The sequence below is a fragment of the Artemia franciscana genome, chromosome 5, assembly GCF_032884065.1.
Source record: "Artemia franciscana chromosome 5, ASM3288406v1, whole genome shotgun sequence".
Classification (NCBI taxonomy): Eukaryota; Metazoa; Arthropoda; class Branchiopoda; order Anostraca; family Artemiidae; genus Artemia; species Artemia franciscana.
This window is the reverse complement of record NC_088867.1, coordinates 41081932-41102382: the sequence shown is the minus strand read 5'-3', so window position 1 is coordinate 41102382 and position 20451 is coordinate 41081932. Positions and strand designations below refer to the sequence as shown.

Sequence of the window (20451 nt, the reverse complement as noted above, 5' to 3'; positions counted from 1 at the left end):
GTCTTCTTTGACCTTTCCTCACTTCGAACCACTTTAGCGTTAATCCAAACAATCCCCAAGTTCAACCAAAAAACTAACCTTTGGTACCTCTCTGATCTCAGAGCTAGGAACAAAGTGGCGAAAACAGCAAACACTAGAGCAGTTGGACTCCATGTGGCGATAGCAAATCCGTTCCACTCTAAAGCCTCGCCAAAGTAGTTAGCGGCTGTAACAAATTTAAACGCTCCACCATAGGGCACTTTATAGCCACTCTGACCTGGCTTCCTCAGCTTCCTTAGAATGCTATCCGAGTGGATATTGATCGCCATTCCCCCAAAGAATAAAAGTGAACCTAAAAAATAACAAAATATTATTAATACAGATCTTACATAAAAAATAATACAACAATGCGAGCTTTTGTATGGATCCTTTTTTTTTCATTTTACAGCTTCCCTAAGTGACTGCCGCAATTTTTTTAAACTACAAGTTAAACCAATGCCACCAAAAATGATAACAAAATTAAATATGCTTTTTTACACATGTAGTTTAATATAGTTACAATTTATACAGCCTGTATACATAAAATTAAATTAAATCTGTCTGTGTATGTAACGTGAATGCATTACTTCAACATTCATCGCCATGAAACTTGAAGAAGTTATTAAATACACTCTTGCAAAAGTTTAGGTATAAATCTTCCACCTCACCAAGACCCTGGAAATGCTTTTTGAGCTGACTGATATTAGAGACCCTTGAACACCAATACTTGAAATCTGCTTCCGTTACTCGATGAAACCAACTTGACAGTTCAAATTATTCGCATTTTCTGGATATCAATTATCCAGCAATGACCAAGAATAATTTAATGATTCTAGCTTAATTTTTCAAATACCTTTAAATTAAAAAAAAACGACCGTTATTTAACATGTAGGGGAAACTTTAAGGGAAGGAATTGTCGGGAAGGGGAAGGGAGAAATTTCCCACGGGAAATTTTTCCGCAGGGGGTAGATTTTCTTCAAAGGAGGAATTTCCAGTAGGAGGATCGGATTTCCCAGGGGGAGAATTGTCCACAGTGGAAATCTTCCGGTGGGTGTTTTTCGAATACTTTGAATTTAAAAATACGATTTTTGACATTATTAACATTTTCTGGATTCTATTTATCCAACAACACCCAACGGGTAAGTTAGTAATTCTAACATAATTTGTCACAATACTTTTAATTTTAAAAATTCGATGATTATTTTACATGGAAGTTTTCCGGGAGGAATTATCGGGAAAGAGGTTTTCCAGGAGGAGAGAGAATTTTCCATAGATGAGATTTTCCGCAGGAAGGAATTTTCCACGGGGAGGTTTTCCGGGGAGGGGGATTTTCAATTAATTTCAAACTTGAAAATAAGAACGTTATTGATACGTGGGGGAAATTTTTGAGGGAGAAAATTTTCCGCAAGAGGATTTTTCAGCAGGAGGATATTTCCAGAGTGACTAGAGTGAATTCCGAGGGAGAGTGGCAGTTTTGTTGAATTCCTTTTCCTTTGAGATGGCAGAAACGTGCAAGGGATATGCTATTTTTCATTTATCCAGTTTCCCAAAGTGACAACCAAACCCTTTTTTCTAAACTAGAAATTAAATCAGTGACACACAAAAAATTAAATAAATTGATACGGTATTTTCATAGCTTCTATTTTATACAGTTATAATTATGTATAAATACAGCGGAAGTTTTCATTTTATAGTCCAAATTAATACAGTTTTTGCATAAAAAATACGACCACATGCATCAATTCTGCTTCTTGGAATCGAATCTGATCCAAGTTGCTGAGTTTAAAGAAGGAAGAATGCAAGCCGCTGATTTTGAATTAAAATCAAGTAGTTGTTGGCATTAAGCCACGGCTAATCCTACAAAAAGCCAAGACATATAGTCCGATTGAGTGAGAGGCAAATCTGGCATAAGCCCTTATTAGGATTTTATAAAACTTATGTCAGTTCATTTGTTAATGGATAAGTCTATCTACCATCCACCCATGCGTCTTTCCTAGGGCAGAACTAAGTGACGAGTACGTCACAAAACTTGAGTAGATTCCTCCACAAACCTTTAAGGCCTACCGACCATCTGCTTTCCCTGGTTAGTTGAAAAGAAAAAATCAAGATAAATTAGTGCGGCAGGTTTTTTTTCGGATTTTCATACCTGGCAACTGTTAATACACTTTTTATTTCATACCAGGCAAATAATAGTATACTTTTTATTTCTAAACAATTTCTTAATTTTTTTTTTTAATTTGCAATTCTAGAAAAACTAAAATTAAAAAAAAATAGACACAAAGTAGCGTGATATGCTTTTATTATTGATTTTACATTTCTTTTTTATTCCAGGCAAATAATAATAAAATTTTATTCATTTTTTCTGCAAATAATCCTCCCAAAATACAAGTAAATTTTAAAAAAGATATACATTCATTGTTTTTTTTTGGATCAGAAAGATTTGCAGTTCACACTTTATGACAAAAAAAAGTTTTTTTTCTGAAGAAAAGCTGTTTTACACTCCCTCGAAATCATTTACAGCAATTATCTTAATTATAATGTGCTTTTCCATTTAAGAAACGTTCGTATAAAAGACTAGGACTCAAATACACACCTCTCCCCGCCTAGAAGAACACATATTAATATTAACTAGGGTCATTTGTAAGGAGGACATCCACTCGCACTATATTTTTATGCCCCCCCCCCCAAAAAAAAATGAGTTGGGAAAAAAATAACTTTTTTGAGAACTTTCATTGAACAGATATTCTACCAAAAACACAGGATTCCAATACTTTGCAATAAGGGCAAGCTACGGCTAACAAAATTCTTAGGCACCAACTTTTATGGAATATGTTACCAGAGTTTTGAAAACGTTTAAATTTCGATACTGCAGTTCTTAGAAATACATCCAATTTCCAGCGGTTGAGAAACGTAATTAGTATTCAAGGAGTCGTTGGTTTAAGTGTCACTAATTACAAATTTACAAAAATCGATTGTAGCCTGTTGAAATCGCCATACCATCTTAAATCCATGAAATTAATTATTATTTGTTATTCTCTTTTTTGGGGGAATTTTCATGTTTATTACATTAGGTTGGACACTTAAAAATAAGAAAAACCTACCAAGTAGAAATCGGGGGTCTAGTAACCATTTTGAAGAGTAAATCGTATGATTGACAAGGTAAAGGCCCTGCATTAGACCATTAAGACCGCATATTCCAACAGCGTTTAAGAAAGATACAAATGGAGTGGGCTTCCCACCTCGAATAAGAGCAGGGTATATAAAGCTCCTGAAAAACAAAACGAAATTTAAATAAGAAACAACCGAAGATTTTTTCTGGGGTCATTTTGATCTAACAAAAAATCCTAGTTTTGATGAATACCCCCCTTCCAATCTACTGGAGACATTCTTAAGACAATGGTAAAAAACCCGAAACATATTTTTCAGCGCGTCCAATCTTCTTTAAAATGCATCTTATTTGACATAATTTATGTCAAAATAAATAACAGTTGTTTTACGAAATGTTTTTTTAGACGTATGTCAGAAGTGGATATTAATCTGCAGCTTGATTGGGGTCCATCTGCAAAGGGTACAAGAAAACTCATTAAAAGAAATATAACTTCAGAAAATGTTTTTCAGAAAAATATATACATATTTTCATACAATCTTTAGATACAATCAACTGACCTTTTGTGTATTTTCAAATTACTATCCTAAATACGTTCTGAGACCAAACTGGCTATGAAAACGTATCTACGTATGAAAACAAGAAAGGAAATAATAAATGAAAAGAGAAAAATCAAATAGGTGAAAAACGAGGATTTTGTCAGCTAGTAGCAAAATATGAAGATGAAAATAAAGCAAACGTGTCTTTTCTCCTCTCGTAGAGTTCACTTAAGAAGGTTAGATTTTGTTGTGTGTTTTATTTTTCTTTTTTCTTATGTTTTTTTTTTAGCACTGAGGGCGACTTGGCGGAGGTCCTTGTCGAAATTTTTGCTTGATTTTCATCTTCATATTTTGCTACTGGCTGACAAAATCCTCGTTTTTCATATATTTGATTTTTCTCTTTTCATTTATTATTTCCTTTCTTGTTTTCATACGTCATTACTATCCTAATCTCAAATAAAGTGGAGAAATGGGCACAAGCTTTAAGGGTCCATTATGTCAGTTTTTTCGCCTCGAGATTATCGCATGAAGAATAAAACATGAAATATAAATTGACAAAGGTTCCTTTTCTATTATAATAATTCTATCGGTTTACGATATTGTCGCAATTTATTTAAAATTGAAATATTTGGTTTTTCTCCCAATTGTGGAAATTTTTAAAAATAAAGAACTGTTGATATCTAAATATTAACCTAAAAATATTGACATCAGAAGCAACTCAATCAACTCGAACTATTAATTAAACTTAGAATATGTTTTATACAGTAAAGAAATAAGTTTATAAAAAATAAATTTTTGCAAATATTAACCCCTGTACCTTTCAAATTCACCATTTAGCCTCCACATAATTTTAATTTTAATTCATTGTGGCTATACAAATTCCCGAAATCTAACTGGAATATTTCAAATGTAATTATAGCAATGAATTCTAATTCTGATCTTGTATTCTAAGGTTGAGGGCTGAAATCAGGGTTTAAAAAATACACCATTGAGGAAAGCTCTGGTGGTTTACAATTACCTAAAAATAATGGTTCTTCTGTATTGCACGATGCAGAAAAAAATAACAACAAAAAACAATGATAGGCTACCCCGAATGCACAACTATTTAAAAATTGGTTTGTATAGCCAGACTTAGTTAAATTTGTTCCAAATGGAAATATTGAAGCTCTGAGTTGGATTTAGACCGATTACGCTAAGCTGTTCAAATCAATCTTCAGGATCGAGGGATATGCCCCCGCCCGGTTTTTGCAAATAAAAGATGTTCAGATATCCAGATATGGTAAATTTGGTTAGAGACAAGGAGAAGGGCAATGCAGGAAAGCTACCTTTGAACTTAGATCAAACAACCACTTTCATGGGAAAAAAGAAAATAGTATCCTAGAAAAAAAAAATCACCAGCTTCCACGACGAAGAATAATTTCGACATCTAGAATAAGTAAAAAGTCTATCTTCCGTTAAGACAAACCATTTTCTGACTTTACTTGGATAAGATTTTCTTGTCATAGGAATTTACGGCATTACAGATTTCTCGTGGCGCCAATAAATTTAATGAATTTGTTCGCAAAGCACATATCAAAACATTTGCCCTGCTCACAAGAAAATTAGCTCACTCCTTAGCCGAGTAAGGAGCGACTTGGCTCAATAATGAACGAAACTCTATAAAACGGAATTTTGATACTAAAAGATAAATCAAAAGAATCGAATTTTCATGCTGATTTTAAATATACAATGTTCATCAAATTTATTCTTTGTCATCAAAAGTTCCGAGCCTGAGAAAATTTGCCTTATTTTGGAAAATAGGGAGGAACACCCCCTAAAAGTCATAGAATCTCAACGAAAATCACACCATCGAATTCAGCGTATCAGAGAACCTTCTGGCGAAAATTTCAAGCTCCTGTCTACAAAAATATGGAATTTCGTATTTTTTTTTGCCAGAAAACAGATCACGGGTGCGTGTTTATTTGTTTTTTTTTGTTTTCTTTCCCAGGGGTCATCATATCGGCCAAGTTGTCCTAGAATTTCACACGGGGGCTCATTCTAACGGAAATGAAAATTGCCAATTTTAAGTGACCAAAAAAATTGGAGGGCACCTAGGCCCCCTCCCACGCTAATTTTTTACCCAAAGTCAACGGATCAAAACTTTGAGATAGCCATTTTGTTCAGCATAGTCAAAAACCATAATAACTATGTCTTTGGGGATGATTTACTCCCACACAGTCCCCGTGGGAGGGGCTGCACGTTACAAACTTGGATCATTGTTAACATACAGTAATGGTTATTGGGAAGTGTACAGACTTTTTCAGGGGAATTTTTTGATTTGCGGGGTTGAGGGGAGGGGGCTAAGTGGGAGGATCTTTCCTTGGAGGAATATGTCATGAGGGAAGAGAAATTCAACGAAAAGGGCGCAGGATTTTCTAGCATTACTATAAAAACAATGAAAAAATGAACATGAAAAAAGTTTTCTCAATTGAAAGTAAGGAGTAGCATTAAAACTTAAAACGAAAAGAGATTATTACGCATATGAGGGGTTCTTCTCCTCCTAAATACCTCGTTCTTTATGCTAAAGTATCTTTAGTAATTTCAACTATTTATTCTACGGCCTTTCTGATTCAGGGGTCATTCTTAAAGAATTGGGACAAAACTTAAGCTTTAGTGTAAAGAGCAAGATATTAACGAGGGGACAAACCCCCTCATATACATAATAAAAATATACGAATAAAGAAGTTTGTTACGTAAGTTTAATTCGTAAGTTACGTATATTTTTTACTAATAAAAACGTTCGTTACAAATGAAAAGTTCTAGTTGCCTTTTTAAATAACCGAAAAATTGGAGGTCAACTAGGCCTCCTTCCCCACTCCTTATTTCTCAAAATCTTCTGATTAAAACTAAGAGAAAGCCATTTAGCCAAAAAAATTAATATGCCTAATTTCATTTTAATAATTTATGTGCGGAGAGCAAAAATCAAACATGCATTAATTCAAAAAACGTTCAAAAATTAAATAAAAAACTTTTGTTTAAACTGAAAGTAAGGAGCGAAATTAAAACTTAAAACGAACAGAAATTATCCCGTGTATGAAAAAGGCTGTTCCCTTCTCAACGCCTTGCTCTTTACGCTAAAGTTTTTACAGTTTAATAAAGTAGAATTGAGACAAAGGGTCAAACTTTAGCGTATAGAGTGGGACGTTGAGAAGGGAACAGCCCCTTTCATACACGGAGTAATTTCTGTTCGTTTTAAGTTTTAATGTCGCTCATTACATTCAGTTAAAAAAATAGTTTTTTTTTATTTTTAGCTTCATTGACGCCGTGGAGCTAAGCTTAAGCACTTGAGAAGAGGGACTTAAGAGGAAAAATCCGCATGGCAGTATTGACGGCCCAATCTAATCGGGCGCACGGATAGGGATGTACTGTTGGAGCTACTAGCCCCTAAAGACGTTATTACGAGCACTTGGGGCCTACGCAATACTATAACGGTATAGTACAACCGTATGTTACGTAATAGGGGTCTGTTTACTTTTGGTTGTTATGTAATAGGGAATCTTTACTTTGGATAAATAGAATTCCACTCTACAATTTATCCTTTAATAAATCCTACAGGACTCTATATGAATTGACAATGCAATCCCAAGATCAAGATTCACAACTATTTGAAAATGTTATAACTAAAGGAATGTTTGCAAAAACTCATAGCATCATTGTACTGGATTTGTCTGGCTCTCAAGATATGAGTATTGTCCGAATAGGCACGGTAGGTTTAGAGTGTACCTTTGCCAAGCCGTTGGAGGAGAGTGTAGCATTGATCTGGCTAAATAAATTTGAAACCTATCGGGAAGTTATTACTGATGGCAGAGTTCTATTAGACTTGGCACAATGACAACAAATCAAATAATCAATGTATTCAATTTAGATCCTTGCATATCCAAATACAAATACTATTATATACCCTCAGATTTCCCTGACCATATTCAAAGTATTAACAATACCCTTATCATTGTTAATAGTAGCCCATCAACAGTAATTGGCTGTGCATCATTCAAACAGCGAAAAATATTGAATTTTTTTATCCTCTTGGCCAAACCATATGCTTTCTACCCGCGTCACATTAAAAAACTTTCTTGAGCAAAGTGGAAAATCTATTATTAAAAATGAGAAGCGAGTACAAGATTTATTTTTCGAAGTCGCTGACATACTTACAGTGAATTTCTCAGCATTTATGTAGACAATCCTTGATTGAACGATTTTCTAGTTGAAAATACTCTTTTCCGCGTCTATAATATAAATTTCCGTACACTAAGAGTGAAATACATTAAAAATGTTTTGATTTTGTTTATTAATAAAACTTGCATGTACAAAATTTTGTGTCCTTTAGATTTCTTCTTCTATGTATAGGTAACCAACGGTAATGATAAGTGGCGGCAGCTCATTAAAAATCAACATATATTCATCTTGGGACGCAAAGTCAGGGTCACATTTTCTACAATGTAATGTAACTTTATTTGTATTATATCTCTTCGTAAAGTCAATAATACTATTTTGATTCATATTATAAAATTCAAATGTTTCCATTTTCTTATTTGAAGCAAGTTCACATACGAAATTATCATATGAAGAGTCACTTTCTGTAATAGCTAAATAAAAATCAGTAGATTTATAATGATAGTAGCCGGCGTCTTCAGAGTGATGTCATGAAAACTACTCTCTTGTTATTCCAGCAATTGAAGCGTAGAAAAGGTTTTTCTTCCCAAAACAATTTAAAACCAGGACGATATCAGTCTCTTAAATATAAACTGAAATCCCATTTATGGTTTTTTGTAGTAACGCAAGGGTAAATATTTTCTCATTCGTCACATTTATCATAGCTACAATTGGAACAGAGGAAACCTCTAGGGTGAGAGTCATAAAGATCTTCAAGACAGGAATTACAGTATTTAATTTGCACTGCGTATCCTCTATGCAATTTCCATGGATTGCATAATCTCCACGTTTCATTATAATCATCAACAACAGTAATTCTCACATGACGACCAGCTGCCCAATGTATAGAAACACAATGGACATACCTAAAACATTTTTTCAACGTTGACTGTCTCACTGCCAAAACGAAACAGACTTGCGATAAATAAAAGGAATGTCTAGTAGGAGGAGGAGTCGAGTGACGTAAAAAAACGATACGTCGAGTGACGTATTTTTGTCTTGCAAAAATGGCTGTCTTAAATGAATTTCTAGTTAGTACTCAAAAGTAAATCCACAATACAATTTTTTTTTGTTGCAATTAATATGTCAAAAACTGAGTAAATGCATCTCGACCACGACGTAAAAGTTTTATGCAATAGCCCAAAGACAGAAACTCATTTTTCATTATATCGTTAGGCATTCTTTGAGGAAATTTTTTCCTCTGAAGAGACAAATCTAGAAAATCATCACCAAGTCTCAAACATTTTTCCAAAGTCACTAGATTCTGTAGGATTTTGTTTTCTCAAATCCATCCATTTTGAATCTTGACACTCTCACTAGCGATTATAGACTAACAGTAAATTCTTGCTCGCTAGAAACAAACAAACAAACTCCTTTTTTATTGTTTGATTCAGATTGATGTCTTCAATATATTTCACTAATGCATATCATCCGTCTTGTAATCTTTGTATTTGCATTATATTCACTTTTGCTGCAAAGCATACCTGTTCTTCCAACTTGAATTTGCTTAATGATATTACATGTCATGCAAACATCTCTTCCCACTCTTGGGTTAGCCAGCAACTCCATGTAATTTCTACGGCTACGATGGGCACTCTAGCTCTCGTTTCGTCATTCCTAGCGCCTTCAGTATCAAATAGAGTAAAATCATCCATTACTAAATAATATTCCAAGAATAATATCCACGATGTTGATATACTAAACTCTTTTTCAATACTGAGTTGAGTGAATTCTAAGATCTAATATTCACGTGTCGTTCACCGTCAAAACTAGTTTGTGCTGGATTCTAAAGGTCCACCAGAACAAAAACAAGTCACGCAAGATTGTGTCATCTTCACCTACAAAAATTTGACTTTATACTGTAACAAGTCCTTTTACGTAAAAATCAAAAGTAAACAGTCCCTTTTACGTGACATCCTGAAGTAAACAAACCCTACTACGTAACATACAGGTGTACTATGCCATTACAGGTGCACTGCGTAAGACCCAAGTACGCGAAATAACGTCTTTAGGCGTTATTAGCTCCCATAGTATACCCTCTATATGTGCGCCCGAATAGATTGGGACGTCACTACTCATGGCACCTCTGATAGGAAATGCGATCAATGATGCATTTAAGCACCGAATGCCAGCTATACTACTCGTCAGGGGGAAGCAAACAAATAAGGATTGGGGTAATTTCTAGCTTACAAAAGTTATCTATAACTGATGGTACAGGGTTTTGTAGGGCGAACAACGACCTACCTGGAAAATTCTCTTAATTTGAGATTGAAATTACTCGCCAACATAAAAAAAAATAAAAAGTTACGATAATAAAAGAAAAAAATCTCACCGCTGAAAATAATGCACCAGGACATACGAAATCAGGATCTTATTAGTTATTGAAGAGCGCCATGCTTCGGCACTACTAAATAATATTAGCCACAGCGGCACCAAGAAACCCGGTGATTCTTGTACCATCCATGCAATTTTCGCACTTATCATGAAACCATACTTCCTACTAGTGAAGCGACCATATGGGGCAGGCATTAGGAGCATGGCAACAAAAACAATAATGGTGTAGATGACTTTAAATATTAGCATGTTGTATATGAGCTCCGTAAGGGAAGACGCAAGGAATAGAGGGCTCAGAAAATATTGAATTACTTCATCAGGGTTGAAAAACGTGTTGATGATCATCTGTAAGAGATTGATATAAAAATAAATATAAATTCTAGAATTAGAAAAAAAGCAAACAAACATAATTCGATGAAACGAAATCGAAGTGATAAGGACAAAATCCGTGACAGTGTAGCCGCGAAGTACCTTAAAAACTGTAGAAACACAACGAGACTTTAATTAGACGAAATCGACTAGAAATAGAGAATAGTTGGAAACAAATTAATGTTTGTAAGAGCTTTTCAAACCAGGTTTTTGCCATTTTAATTTTCCGCTTCTGAAATACAAGTGTGACACTAAAATCAAGAACAACTCCATATCATTCATAAACTTGGCTTATTTGTCGACAGGTATAACTATGATGTTGCTTGGCAATACCCTGCTGGTCCTCCCTTTGACGACAGCTTAGTAAACGGGTTTTGGTTACTTTCACAGAAGTGTAAAAATGTCAGGTACAAACTATAGGAGTGAAAGCAAAGCCTGTCAAAAGGCCCATTCCTATGGGATCTTATTAATACCGAAAATATCGACGAAGACCACACTGCCTTTTTATAACAAACAAGGGCCGTCTTCAGCACAATACGAGAAAGAGAGAGAAAAAAATATGTATATATAAACAAACTTACATTAAAATGTGAGAATTAAAACCAGTTACGAAAATACCTTTGAGACAGGCTGCCAAAAATGCAAGATTGGCTCTGAGAAATTGCATTTAATAACTTTGATCTGTTTTGCTTGAATGAATTTATCATCTCACTTCATTCTTTTTGTCAGTCCTGGTTGAACTTCGTTGAAGTAAGGATGCTAGGGCTATTTTTTTTTAAGTTAAAAAAAAAAAACATTATTAGTTTTAATTCTCACATTTTAATGTAAGTTTATTTATATATACATATTTTTTTCTCTCTTTCTCGTATTGTTCTGAAGACGGCCCTTGGACATAGGGCCGAAATATTCACAGAATTGATTTCCACTGTCTTGAAAAGATTTTTCCTACTGTTTCAACTTTGTATTTGTTTATTAATACCAAAATTTAGTTAGAACTGATCTAAGCCAATTAGAATTCTTAAAATTATTTTCCAGCCAATCAAAGAATTCTAGGAAAAATTTAATTGGCTTTTAAATTTAAAATTTATTTAGAATTTAAATTTTAAAATTTAATTGGGCGATAGCTAAATCTTGGTATTAGTAAAATCTCGTCGTTAATGGACGAAATAAGATTCGGATTTTGGCCGACAAGCTTTTCGTGGAGAGTTTTATTATTAGGGTAGGGATAAGGTTCTACTATGGTCAAAGTGATTCATTTTGGATTATTGGTTAACTTAAAAAAATTCTCGTTTCGAAGATACTGGTCAAAAAACAGGCCTGGTCAAAAACAGGCCTGGTCAAAAACCTTGTAGTGGGAAATTATAGTCCCCTCTTTCAACAACAAGTTAAATCACTTTTTTGCATGGGTAGCACTTATCTGTCCCCTGTTTTAATTTCTTTTTTTCTAGTAGGGTTAGGGGGGTAACCAGTACATCATAGAAAGGAGTGTAATAGCTCATTCAAACTAAAATTGAATTTCCCAGTGCTCTTTTCAAATGACCAAAAAGATTGGAGGGAAACTAGCCCCCTTCCTTAAGCCCAACTCCCTACAAAGTTATCCAATTAAAATTTTGATATAGCCATCTTGTTCCATATAGTTTAAAGGTCAATATCTAGGGTTTTGGTGATGACATGCCCCTCCATAGTCCCTGGGGAAAGGGCAGTACTCTGTATCGGTATTGGATGTATCGATATCAAACGTATCGAAAAGGCCGTATTGTTATAGGGCACATTGGTATCGCAGGTATCGGGATCAGGCATATCAGTGCCGGGTGTTTTTTTCCGATCATGGTTTTTCAATATTTCCAACGTTTTCTACGGATTCTCAATATTTGAAAACAAATTTGTCCAACACCCCCCTAAAAAATGGCATCAGATCAAATTAAAAGTACACAATGGAGTTAGCATTGTCGGAAGCCATGTATAAGAGAATCCAGGGGGACCCAGGATCCCCCCAAAGATTATAGCCACCCTCAATCCTTTTTTAAAAATAAACTTGTTAATTATTGGCACCTAGGTCGCATTAGCCCCCCCCCTGATATTTTGTTCTAGATCCACCTATGTACAGAAGAATTGCCGTCCTTCGTCTTGGAGAATTGAAATCTCTTTTGCTTTCGTAGCGTAACGGTTTGTTGACCCTTAACCAAAATTGCTAGTCTCTTGAGACAAAGGAAAACAAAATACTCTGATATGGAATCTTGGAAACAGTTCATCACAGTTTATGCCTAGCTTATATATCATAAACATAAGGACACGATCTAAGAAAATTGTATTTGGTGAGATAGTATTTGTTTCATGAATAAGTTGAAACTTTTTAAGGTAAGCACATCATGGCTGCAGCGATAGCTGCAACCTAGTAAAGATTGAAAAATAGCCCATAGTAACCAAAATTTGAAAAAAACACGTTTAGAAAAAAAACCCATCTGACACTGATTCAAGAATGGTAACAATTATTTCGGTTCGTCTTTGAAGTAAAAGTATTGCGAAAAGAAATTTATGGTGATTTCGAAAAAAACCTGAAACCCCTCAAAACGGCATCAGATCAAAAGGAAAAGTGCACCATGGGAATCAGCATAGCTGAAAACGGAAATTACCCCCCCCCCACCCTAAACAACAAGGAAAATCACTTTTGCAGGTGTAGCACGGATCTGTCTCCCGTTTTTTTTTCAGGGCTAGTGGTTTACCCATAACATCATAGAGGGATGTCTAATGGTTTATTCAAAAAGTATTTCTCATATATAGGTGCTTTTTGTAAATTCCAACATCTGCAAGTGCCATAGGGGACTAAAAATTGCACTTTTGTGCCATTTCTCAAGGGGTGGGGCTAGTGGGCTACCAAAACATCACAGACATATGCTTAATAGCTCATTATCTCATTATCTATATTTCTCATATCTACATTTCCTCCATAGATTCCACCATCTGCAAGTGCCAAACAGCACTACAGATGGCACTATTTGCGTCATGTCTCAGTGGAAAAGCTGGGAGAGAGATTTTCAATGGCTCATTTGAAAGCTATTGCTCATATCTACGTGCTTTTTATCAGTTCTACCATCCGTAAGTGCCATATAGCGCTAAAAACGATACTTTCGGTACCACTTCTTAGTTTGAAAAGCTTGAAAGTATAAAACGGTAGTATTGTAATAACTGTACAATTGTAACGGTACCATTATAAAAATTATGGTCCAAAACCCTTACGTGGAAATTTACAAGAGCCCCTCCCGTATACTCCCCCCCAGTAAGTCTCATTAGTTCGTTGGGAGAATTCAGTATAAACTCTTTAACACGGTCAGTCGACTTTGAGGCTCAGAAAATAATTTTTAAGATATCGAATTGTCTTAACAGGAACAAATTCATAGAATAAAAATAATTGAATCTCGAAATTTCCAATAACAATCCCTTGACATACCTCCTCCCCCTCCTCTTGTTTGTTAAAGTTCAGCTTTTCCAAATGAAGTTTAGTGCTCTCACTCTTTATAATAGAATCTTTAATTAACTCAATGTTTTATAATAGCCAATTACAAATTTATTTTCTGAATAGGGTCCAATAACTATGCTTTTGGTGATGACATAACCCTCCATAGTCCTTGGGAAAAGGGCTGTAAGTTAAACAGATATCTATGAATTATACCACCAACACTCAAGAAGGTTAATCCTAATGAAATATACCTAAGTATGATAAAAATATAATACTTTAAAAACAAACTTGGGTTATATATATATATATATATATATATACATTAGGGGAGATGGGGGTAAAGTGCAGCGGGTCTGCATGCAAAATTTGTTAGGTACAATTATCCTGCATATTATGAAGCAAGAATTTTTTTTCTAACTTCACACTGTCCAAATACTTTACCCCACCCCACTAATGTGTAAATATGTTGCCCAAATTCGTTTTTCCCATCTATTCTGTCACTTGTTGATGTCTTGTCTCACGCTAACCTGAAAGAAACTAACGAAAGAAGCCGGTTTCACAGTGCGTCGATGGATGAAGAACTTGAGTGTTGGCGGTTTAATACATAAGTACCGTTACATAATTATGATCCTATAAAACCCAACAGATTGTAATTCTATTATCAGCCACCGTAGTTCAGTTACTAGCGCGTTAAACGTTGACTCAAAATAGCAAGGATTCGAATCCTTAATCGGGTGTTTTTTTTTTTATCAATTATAGTTTGGTTCCTTATAAATGATTATTCTTCTGCTAATTCACTGTTTTCGTGAATTGTGTAATATTCCACAAACTATTTTTGGAACAAAATATGCCCCGCCCCAGAACCCAGCTCCTTGCCACTTAGGGGTTGGAGAAGTGTTGGCATATGGCTCTAGAACCACTCAAAGTCGTATCTTAAAAGAAGGATTACTTATTATTATATTTATTTATTCATATTATTTCCTTTTTTACTATTTGATAGACATAATAAGACTATGTGTAATATATATATAGAGAAATCATGGCACTAAAAACATATTTGCATTTTTTTTTCTGTGATATTTTTCTAGTTGTCAGGCTACTTTTCAACTTTTTTTGTTTATTGCTATTCCACACCTGTATTTATAAAGTATTTTGGTGTTCATCAGGGGGGGGGGGGGAAGATGTTTCGTAAAATAAGTCGGCAATACGAACATGTAAAATTCCAATAGTAAAAAAAAAAATCATATTTGATTAGTGCCATACAACAATTCAAGGTACCATATTCATAAGTCGTTATTCAATAGATGAGAAAGTATTGATGCCAATTTAAGGTAAATATTTTTTACACCAACTCCTAGATTAAATAAAAAAAAACAGTTTTTTGGCAATTGTACTGTGAGCCCCTTTCTTGGTATTTTCACCGAAAAAAATCAACAATAAAACAAAATTGGAGGGCCTTCCAATATTTCAAAAATACACTTTATTCCCCCCGCCCTAAAAGTTTCCGATAATTAGGACCACTGTGATTAAGTACCCGAAAAAAAAAATCATCAATCAAAGTACAACAGCGTTGTCAAATTAATTATTTCGTCTACAGAAAAACAAATTCATACCCAGTAAAAGGACTTTAATAAAACAACATTCAGCAAAGCTACAAAACAAAAGGAATAACAATATTTCTATCTTTTGGATAATCTTCAAATTTTTCCAAGTAATATCTGAAAGAAAATAAAAATAAAATTAGCCTTTATAAACCAATGCTCGCTTCAATGGAGAATGACAACATCTCAATTTTATAATTTAATCTTAACGCCTATTGAGCTAAGACTCGTCATAAGTAGGAATAGAAAGGCAAAAAAGGAAACAGGGTTTACATATCATGTATGAAGCATCAATTGCGACAGGCTAACTTGCTTCGAAAATAATAGCAGCAATTTTAGCTGCATAGATGATGTCTACTAAAAATATCTTACCAGCCCCCATTGCTGCAGGAATTCTTGAAGAATTTGCAAGTTCATACATATTAGTACGGTCTTTTAGCTGCCATGTGTCTCAAGTTACGAGTACAAGGTCAGATAATATATAATTTGCCCTTATGCATTAAGCTTTATTTAGTTTTGATGAACTCTCTTCAATACTTGCATGCTATAAGATCTTCCCCCATTTTTTCTAAATTGAAAAGTCTAAAATAATTATATCTATTTCTGTTTCTCTATCAATCTGCATTTAACTATCAAGTCGTTTATATTTTCAACTGCTATGATAATATCAGTGAAAATGACAAAATGGTGGATAAGAAGTAAAAAATTAAAAGAAGAATATCAATTATTTATATAAAAGTACTGGAAAGAATGAATCTCTACTTGCATTATTTATATATACAGTAATGAAATTAATATTATACAAAACCGTCATAAAAAAAAATTCAATCACAATAATTATCAGCAAAGTCATAAAATGATGGTTAAACAGTGGCTTCTCGAACAAAAGAAATATAAAGGCAAGACTACCTGTCTTGAAAGCCTTTGAGGTTGGTGCCAAAATTGAAACGGAGTAAAGATCATTGCATTTTGAAAAAATGAAATAGAAATAAAAACGATTACGATGAATTTAGTGCATCATATCGGCACTTTTGGCAAGCGAAATTGGAATTTAAACTTTAGAAAAGTTAGAAAACTAAAAATTCGAGCTACACGAGTAACTTGAACAGACTGTTCTAATGCCAAAATGTCTCTGTCATTTAATTTGAATTGGCCCTAATAAATCAGCCCCATGTGACAATTTCATATCAAAGTTAGAAAAATCTAATTAGTGACGATTTTGAATGAATCTTTTCTAAATAGATAAAATTCTGAATAGATAAAATTAATATTTGGCAGTCTCTAATCTCTACTTACACAGGGTGTATACTAGTTCAATTGGATCTAATTAGGTGTGTTCCGTTGTAATTGCGGCCTTAAAATGACTAATTGACAAAGGCAAGTCCTTTTAATTTGTAATAAGCAAATACAAATTTGTCCTGTTGAATAGAGTTGGCTTTAACTAGAAATCATCTTGGTTATTCAAATACAAACAGGGTCCAGGAAAGGTCTTACTTCTGTATCACTTTGCCACTTGACGATTTTTCCTAGGGGGGGGGGGGGGGCAACGCTAGATATTGTCCAATGTCTAGGAAGGATAGATCAATGAATTTTTTCATTTGTTCAGTAAAAATACCAAGATAAACATTTTTCAATGAAAATATCCCCACAAAAGCATTTTTCCAAATCTGGGGGGGGGAGGGAGCAAAAAGTCTTTTCAAAAAGTCAATCGGGAGGCCCCCTGCCCTTCCAGTTAACGTCACAGACTTATTTCCTTGTGAAAATTTAGTGATATTTGTAGTTTTATAGCAAGAAAAGTACCAGAGAAGTTATGAGTACTATCCATAAATTTAAATATCCATAAATCCATAAAGACTCATGATTAAATTTTGTGCAAAAAGGTATCTATTCCGTAGCCTTTTCCCTTACTAATCCTACGTTTAAAAAGTTCGAAGTAAAATAAAAAAAATTATTTAATGTTATTATAACAATGGACGCCTCTAAAAGTCCACCCAAATTTTGTATTTATCACCAAATCCGAGGTGAAACCGTAAATAAAGAATGATCTATTCTGATAATAACTGAAACTCTAAAAAACAGGTTGTGTTAAAAATATATACTATTACTGCTAGTAAACTCACTGGAGCACCAAGCCACTGAACATGCTCACTGCGCACCAAGCTCACTGAGCACCAAGCCACTGGACCACCTGAACCCAACACAACAGCGCCTGCTACTTGTCCATCTCAACCTATACTATACTCAATTTGATGCCACATGGGGGTTCTATTTAATGATAAACGATCGCAGACATGAAATTTTCTTTCGTTTTTTCATAACAAAATTCCGAATTTTGCATATTTCAAAGTTGTTGCACGCGTGTTCGGTTCAAAGAATCGCATTTTCATGAATATATTCATCAGTGTCAATGAAGGTGAACTGACCTGGGATTTTATGGAAAAATAATAGATTTTCTTAAAAATAATACTGTCAGCTGAACTTAACTTTTTATGTCTTAAAAACGCGGTTTCAAGACCGGTAGGATGCTCCTCAAACATGGCATACAAATAAATTATATAAATGCAAAATGCTAGCCTCAGATGGAAAGGTTTTTTGTCCAGGATTAGTATAGAGGAGAAGGCCCTTGAACCTCTTTTATCCAAGTGCTGGGCACTTTCTGCGAAAGAATCCTTTTTTAGAATAAGCAATTATCCAACTTTTCCAGCAATCTTGGAAAAAATCAGGAACAATTACAAAAAAGACAGATGGAAGAAAGTAGTTGTACTTTCACATGACTTCTGTATAGGTTTACTAAAAACTGAAACCTCCAATGTATTTTTCTCAGACATGTTTAACTGGATGACTTAATTTTTATCAAGAGGTCACCTTTTCTAAGCGCTATTTTTCCTCTTTTTGCGCAAATGCCTTTATGCCAACAATTCCAGTCAATTGGCAACTACATACGTTGGCCATCCTAGTGGTTAAACTCCCGTAATCTTCATACAAAATCGTAAAACTTGAAAGCAGAACGTGCCATGCAAAATTGCATGTCAAGTGGGAACACAAATCTTAACATGATCTGGTTTTTATAGAGTAACTCCTTATTTGCCCAACTGAATACTATTTTGCACTGCCTATTTGGATGAATAGATCATTTATGAACATTTCTTGGGCTAAAGTTGCTTACTTATGATGATGTAATGATCGTTGTCCAAGAAAGAGGGCTGCAAACAGAGCAAACACTGCTGCTGTTGGACTCCATGATGCTATGGCGAAGCCACTCCATTCAAGAATTTCACCAAAATAATTGGCTCCAGTCACGTAACGGAATAAACCTTTATTTGGTATTTTATAACTTGTCTCACCGGGCTTTCTCAAGTTTCTCAGAACATGGTCAGAATGGATATTGATTATCAAACCAGAAAAGAACAGGAATAGCCCTAAAAATAGACATGGATTGGAAAATTGACTAAATAAGTTCAGCATTAGTTGAATAGCATAATATTAAAACTTAAACTCTCTCATGAATTTTTTTTATGCTTATTGGGCAGACCCAAAGAAGGAGCTATTTCCAAAGAAACTGCAACTAGAATTGAGATTCCCTCAAATAAACTTTTGAGGGACATATTTTTTTATATATTTTCTTTATTTCCCTCAAAAAATGAGGAGTAGATTACAATATAAATATAAAGAAAAGACAAATGATAATACTTACAATAAAAAAATACACTTAAAAAGAGAAAAAAAATACAAAAACACTTGCTAAATAATTTTGCCTGTAAATCATCAAGAGCCAGAACTGTTACTAAAAAATGGAAATAAATTGTGGCCTAAAAGGATAATTTACGCTTTGTCTTCAAATGCCTTATATTTTTTCTTTATACTGACTACATGATCCTTCACTTTAAGCTTTAAAACAATCTCAGTTTTACTAAAAGAAAGGGGGAAACCAAGTAAAAATTTGCAAAACTTAAAATAAGTTTAATGGGCGAAAGATTTAATGGAAACTTTAATGGGCGAAAGATCAGAAGGTCTGAAATTACGGAAGAGGAGGGACGGAAACAATACGTGAGGCAGAGCAACAGCACTATACATATGACCAAGGAAGTCCAGACGGTAAAGCCCCCGAAAACGAATTAAAAGACCAAATGCCTTGCGTAGTTTCATCTGAACATGCTGAACCAAAACTGGTTTAAAATCTCTTTTCGAAGCAGCATAAGGTAATCCCAAATAAGTGACTGTTGGCGACGACTGGAAAATAACACCTTTGCCGCAATCGAGAGTCGCCCTGACATTATCCTCTAAACAATTTACAACAAAAAATTGACATTTTTCAAAACTGATAGAAAGGCCCGAACCTTTTAAACAATTAATTAAAATATTAAAATTAGAAACAAGACTAGACTTGAACCGGCTTAGAAGGATAATATCATCAGCATATGCAATGTAAGACACATTTCGAGATAGTGAAACAAAAGAGCAAGAGAGCATTGAATTTCTATTCAATACAAAGGGTATCAATTAAGGACATTTGAATGGTAAAGAAAATACTAGTTACTTCAAAAATAAGTCCCAACGCATATCACCGTATTTGGGACAATCTCCAAGAAGAAAAACGAACACTTGAATACAATTAAGATACTTTTGTGCAATCCAAAACGTGGCTCAGACGAAAGTAACTCAATTGTATATATGCACTGCATAATTGACTGTTCTTTAATAGTTCTGTTATTATTATACAATTTCTTTTAGTTCTTTAGCGTTTTCGAAGAACTACTTGATTTAGTAACTACTTGATCTGGCTTTTCAGTTTTGTATACTGTTTGTCTTATTTTTCCCCCCCATGTTTAAGCTAGC

At 34.3% G+C, this 20451-nt stretch overlaps 1 protein-coding gene across 6 annotated transcripts in view; it reads right to left on the bottom strand.

Moving 5' to 3' along the window:
• Positions 1–20451, bottom strand: part of LOC136027415 (3-oxo-5-alpha-steroid 4-dehydrogenase 1-like) — a 37908-nt gene that overhangs the window by 4564 nt on the left and 12893 nt on the right. For 3 of the 6 annotated variants that reach the window (XM_065704656.1, XM_065704657.1, XM_065704659.1), the window contains 3 exons: positions 10187–10533; positions 3120–3286; positions 79–331 (listed from right to left, as the gene is read on the bottom strand). In XM_065704656.1, the coding sequence (XP_065560728.1) occupies positions 79–331; positions 3120–3286; positions 10187–10533 (767 nt within the window). Of the gene's footprint in view, positions 1–78; positions 332–3119; positions 3287–10186; positions 10534–15624; positions 15733–18781; positions 19035–20451 lie in introns of those variants that run through there. The other 3 variants (XM_065704661.1, XM_065704662.1, XM_065704658.1) reach the window with 2 other exon arrangements.